A 5,777-nucleotide genomic window follows, 5' to 3' on the forward strand; every position below is an offset into this window, starting at 1 on the left:
TTCATTTACATTCCTAGGAAGAACGACCTGAGGTTGAAAGACTCTCGGTTTAGATTAGAAATTGTAAACTTTGATCGAGTGTTACTTGTTGGTTGAGAACTATACTTGCAACGAGGTTATTTCTCCTTTACTGAGAAGGAATTCTCAATTGACGGATTCGCTCACATCATGACACAATTTAAATTGATAGTGGGAATTTCGTCGGTTAAAACTGTACTTGCAACGCTGTTTTATAAGAAATTCTTAACCGACATTTTTCTACCCATCAATTTTTGGCGCCGTTGCCGGGGAGTTGCATATGTGTGCTAAATTATTGGTTGGTGTAAATATTTTTATATTTACATAATTGCATTTTTTTATTTTATTTTATTTTATTTTTTATTGGTGTGTTTTTTGTTTATTAGTAGTAATTATTATTTATTTTTCTTAGTATATTGTATTACCATGAGCTCTATTTTCTTGCATTGAATGATGCGTTCATTACCGAATCCAAGCCTATCCGCATTTGATCTTGAGATTAAAAAGACTATTTCACGTATTAGGCGAGCTCGGCGTCGATTAGCCTCTGAGGGTGGTGAAGGGGTTTCGCCCAATTCACCAGTCTTATCTGAGGTTGAGTCTGAAGCGTTATTTGAGCAAGAAACTAGTTCCTCTCCTACTAATTCCATTGACGTCTCTTCTGTTGATTTAAGTGCAGATACTATGGCAGCTCCAAGAAGAATTACTCTCAAGGAAGCAGGAGCTCTGGATTTTACACTACAACCATATCAAGCGCGTCATCCGAATTTGACTGCTAATTTTGAACTGAAGACCGCATTGATTAATCTACTGCCTAAATTCCATGATTTACCTGCTCAAGAGCCTATCAAGCACCTTAGAGATTTTCAGACAGCTTGTTCAACTACTAGGCGGCATGGTGCGGATGAGACTGCCGTTTGGCTATATGCCTTCCCATTTTCTCTTGAGGGAAAGGCAAAGGAGTTGTTCTACACTCAACCGGAAGCTGTTGTTACTAATTGGGATCTGCTTAGAAGGGAATTCTTGGACAAGTTCTTTCCAGCAGAGGTTACAAATAGATTGAGAAAGGAAATTTCCTGTATCATCCATGGTGAATCAGAGACTCTCTATGAGTACTGGAAACACTTCAAGAATCTCCTCAACTCATACCCCATCACATGATTGACCAGTTAGTGTTGATTAGCTACTTCTGCCAAGGTATGAAGCCTCGAGACAAGACCCTCTTGGATGCTGCAAGTAATGGCTCTCTGACAAAGTACAAGATGGCGACAGAAGCGTGGCAACTGATCAGTGATCTAGCTGAGTCTACCCAAAATGCAAGGCAAAGGAATAATCATCCCAAGGCTGTTGTAGAAGTTTCTTCTAGTAGTGAGATCGCTGCTCTTACCAAGACTCTGGGAGAGATGACCAATATACTCAAGCAGCTCCAGCTCAATCAACAATAACCTTCGCCTCCTCCACAGTAACAATGTCAACAATTAGTCCCTCAAAGAGTGTGTGAAATATGCGCTTGCTATTCTCACTACACTGATGAATGTCCACAACTCCAAGAGAACAACACCTTGGCGGCTACCAATGTTTATTACAATCGTCCGAATCAAGGGTACTATCAACAAGGTGGTAATTATAATCAAGGTGGTAACCACAACCAAGGTTGGCAAGACAATCCCAACCAAGGATGGAGAGACAACTACAACCAAGGAGACAAAGACAATGGTGGAAATCAAAGGTAGAACAACAACTATCAACAAAATCGGTATCAATAAAACCCTCCATACCAATAGCAAAACTAAGGCCAAAGATACCAACCACCTCACCAAAGGCAAGCCCAAGCACCTCAACTCAACCAAACACAAGCCCCTCAAATTATCTACCCTCCTTCTTCCTCCAATGATGAGATGCTTCGCTCTCTTATGCAAGGACAAAAAGAGTTTCAAGCCACAGTTGCCTCTAGCATCACCAGTCTTACCTCCAATCTACAAGCTCTTATATCCCGTATGTACCCGTCCTCTACCTCTAACAATCAACCTTCAAGCTCTAGTACACTTTCCTCTCAACCTTTACCTAACCCCAATGGTGGAATCAATGCCATCACTTGAGGTCCGGTACTACATTGCAAGAGAGGAGTCCCGAGGAGCCAAGCTCAAGAGAAGACATTCAAGATGAAGACGTTGTTGATGTAGAAGATGTTGAAGAAGAGGATGAGGTACAAGATGCGGTTGAAGAAGAAGTTGCTCAACCAAGGAATGGAATATCTAAGGAAGACAATGTTGTGAAAGAGGCTATTCCCATTCCTTTTTCACACCTTGCTAGGAGGACTAAAAAATAAGTGGAGCTAGATCCCAAGATGGTGGAGATCTTCAAAAAGATTGAGGTAACTATTCCCCTTTTTGATGCTATTTGCCAGGTTCCTAAATACATGAATAAGGAAAGGATTCATGATTTAGAAGCTATTCCTTTGGGTAGCTCGATTTCTGCTCCTATGGGTGCTATACCGGAGAAATGTGGTGATCCTGGTCCTTGTATGGTTACTTGCACTATAGGGGGTGTATAGTTTGTTGACTGCATGTGTGATTTAGGTGCATGTGTTAGTATTATGCCATTATCTGTATATGATGCTTTAAAGTTTCCACCGTTGAAAAGGTCGGCAGCCCGTTTTGTTTTGGCAGATAAGAGCATAATCTCAATGGTTGGCATTGCGGAAGACGTCTTGGTGAGCATTAAGGGGTTGAATTTTCCTATTACATCTACTGCAGAAGGACATAGAGTTTGACTTGAGTGAGGACTGCATGGAAGCATTTGATAAGCTGAAGATTGCCTTGACCCAAGTTCCTATTGTGAGAGGGCCTGATTGGAGTAGGCCGTTCAAGATCATGTGTGACGCATCTAACTATGCGATAGGAGCGGCTGGCTCAGCGCGAAGGTAAGGACCCATACATTATTGCTTATGCTTCTAAAACTTTAGATGGTGCCCAGTCTAATTATACTACCACTGAAAAAGAACTTTTAGCTATTGTTTTTGCTTTGGATAAATTCCGAGCTTATTTACTTGGAACCAAGGTGGTAGTATATTCAGACCATGCAGCCTTGAAGTACTTGTTAGCTAAGAAAGAGTCTAAACCAAGGTTAATCCGTTGGATATTGTTATTGCAAGAATTTGATTTAGAGATCAAAGATAGGAGTGGTTCCCAGAATTTGGTGGCAGACCACTTGAGTTGCCTAGAACATATTAAAAGTGACTCCACTCCTATCAATGACGCATTTCCACTTGATAGCTTGCAAGGAATATCTGTGGTGGCTCCTTGGTATGCACCCATAGCTAATTATTTGGTTAGTCGTACCTTTCCTCCAAATTTTTCTAAGCATCAAAAGGACAAGCTTAAAAGCGAGTCCAAGTATTACATATGGGATGACCCATATTTGTGGAGATGTGGTGCTAACAAAATAATTAGAAGGTATGTGCCACAATCCAAAATCCAGTCAATTTTAGAGGCCTGCCACTCTTCTGAGAGTGGTGGCCACTTTGGTCCTCAAAGGACTACAAGAAAAATTTTAGATGCGGATTTTGGTGGCCCACACTTTTTAATGATGCTAATGTTTTCTGTGACTCTTGCCACCAATTCCAAAGGTTTGGAAATATATCCAAGAGGGATGAGATGTCCTAACAACTTATGTTGTTTTGTGAAATTTTTTATGTTTGGGGTATTGACTTCACGGGTCCATTTCCAAACTCGAATGGTTTCTTATACATTTTGTTAGCTGTTGACTATGTTTCTAAATGGGTGGAAGCAATTCCTACCCGTACTGATGATACTAACATTGTTGTTTCTTTTATTAGGAATAACATTATTTGTCGCTTTTGATCATCACGAACAATCGTGAGTGATCAAGGCTCTCATTTTTGTAACGGAAGAATGACGGGTTTGCTGAAGAAACATGGCATCATTCACAAGGTGGCGACAGCTTACCATCCCCAAACGAATGGCCAAGCCGAGGTGTCTAATAGGGAGATCAAGCGTATACTGGAGAAGATTGTCAAACCTCATAGAAGGGACTGGAGCTCTAGGCTTGGAGATGCGCTATGGGCCTATTGCACTTCTTACAAGACACCCTTCGGCATGAGTCCATTCCGCCTAGTCTACGGAAAGGCTTCTCACCTTTCGGTAGAGGTGGAATACAAAGCTTACTGGGCTGTGAAGGAATGCAACTCAGGATTGGGAGGAGACGGGATTGAAAGAAAACTACAACTAGAGGAATTGGAGTGCCTTCGACTAGAAGCGTATGAAAACTCAAGGCTCTACAAAGAAAAGGTGAAGGCAGTCCATGACAAGAACATCAAGAGAAGAGAGTTTAGAGCTAGGGATCAAGTCCTTCTCTACAACTCAAGATTGAGGTTAATACCAGGCAAGCTGAGGTCAAGGTGGGATGGACCCTACGTGGTGAAGAAGGTGGAACCATACGGAGTTGTCCACCTAAGCCACCCCTCAAGTCCCACCTTCTTCAAAGTCAATGGTCACCGTTTGAAGCTGTATCATAGTATGAAGGTGAAGAACAACAAGGAGCTGGAGATCTTCCTCTTGAAGGATCTAGCAAGGGAAGAGGACTGAGCTTATAGACCGTCCAACTTAAGGATGTTAAAGAAAAGTGCTAGGTGGGAGGCAACCCACCGTGGTATGATCTTTCTTTTTTTATATAATTCTATTTTATTTATGTGCTTCTATTTATTTCGTAATTTTGTCTTTGATTAATTTTTACTCAAGCATATTTCCATTTTATTCAGAAAAAAAGAGGTGTATCTGACACGTAAGCGTCAATGACGTGCACGCGTCATATGGAGGTTCGCTCTCTAGTATGATGAGCAGAGAGTTACGCTGGAACTGTGCGGGAGGGGTGCCTGGTGCACAACCTACCCCACGCGTACACGTGATCCACATGTACGCGTCACTAGCCATTTTTTGGCTCCATACGTGTACGTCAGCGACGCGTACGCGTGGTATGAAAAATCGGCGTCTTTTGGTACATTGAATAGAGAGTTGTGATGGTATAAGGCTGGAATTGTGCATCTAGCACAAGTAGAAGTCACACGTACGCATGACCGACGCTTATGCATCACTGAGATTACTGCTTACCCATGTGTACGCGTGGGCGACGCGCACGCATCATAAGCACCGAATCACTTAATTTAGCGTGCCGCCCAGACCTCTTTTCTTTCACTCTTCTCTTCTTTCTCTAATCCTAATACTTTTTCATTCTTTTTCTTTCTTCCTTCTTACTTCCTTCTTCTTACCTTCTCTCACCACCACCGGCGGACTACCACCGGAGACCACCACCTCCGGCAGCCACAATTTCCTTTCCTTTTCTTTTTCTCTTCCTACTCATCTTCTCTTATTCTTACTCCCATTTATCCCCCTATTTTTATCTTCTTTTTAAGGTTTCTTTTCTTCCTCTCTTCTACTCTTTAATTCTTCTTTTATTTCTTGCACTTGACTATTTTATTTATTTTTAATTGCATATTAGCTTTGTCATTTGTAATTTTTTTTTTCATTCTTTTATCTTGCATTTTTATGTTGGTGTTGGAGTTTTATTTGGGTGATTATTTTGCTATATTTTAGCTTGTTTGTGTTATGAGGTGTGATTTGACAATTAGCATCTTATTTTGGGTATCCTATACACCTGGATTGATTACCTTAATTCCTATTTTTAATTTGCACACCAAGTGTTTGTGAAAAAGCTCTCACGATATTTTGATTTATTTTCTA

General features: G+C 41.1%; 1 protein-coding gene across 1 annotated transcript; it reads left to right on the top strand.

Annotated features, from left to right (window-relative positions):
- The first annotated feature begins 3,932 nt into the window (after window positions 1-3,932).
- On the top strand, window positions 3,933-4,625 carry LOC148570389 (uncharacterized). Its single transcript, XM_088507024.1, has one exon. The coding sequence runs from the start codon at window positions 3,933-3,935 to the stop codon at window positions 4,623-4,625; it is 693 nt and encodes a 230-aa protein (XP_088363150.1).
- Window positions 4,626-5,777: the final 1,152 nt, after the last annotated feature.

This window comes from Arachis ipaensis, chromosome B3 (genome assembly GCF_059453495.1).
Source record: "Arachis ipaensis isolate K30076 ecotype BB chromosome B3, ASM5945349v1, whole genome shotgun sequence".
NCBI lineage: Eukaryota > Viridiplantae > Streptophyta > Magnoliopsida > Fabales > Fabaceae > Arachis > Arachis ipaensis.

What these genes read in the sequence shown, in the direction of transcription:
- LOC148570389 (XM_088507024.1), top strand. Translation starts at nt 3,933, where the DNA reads ATGACGGGTTTGCTGAAGAAACATGGCATCATTCACAAGGTGGCGACA.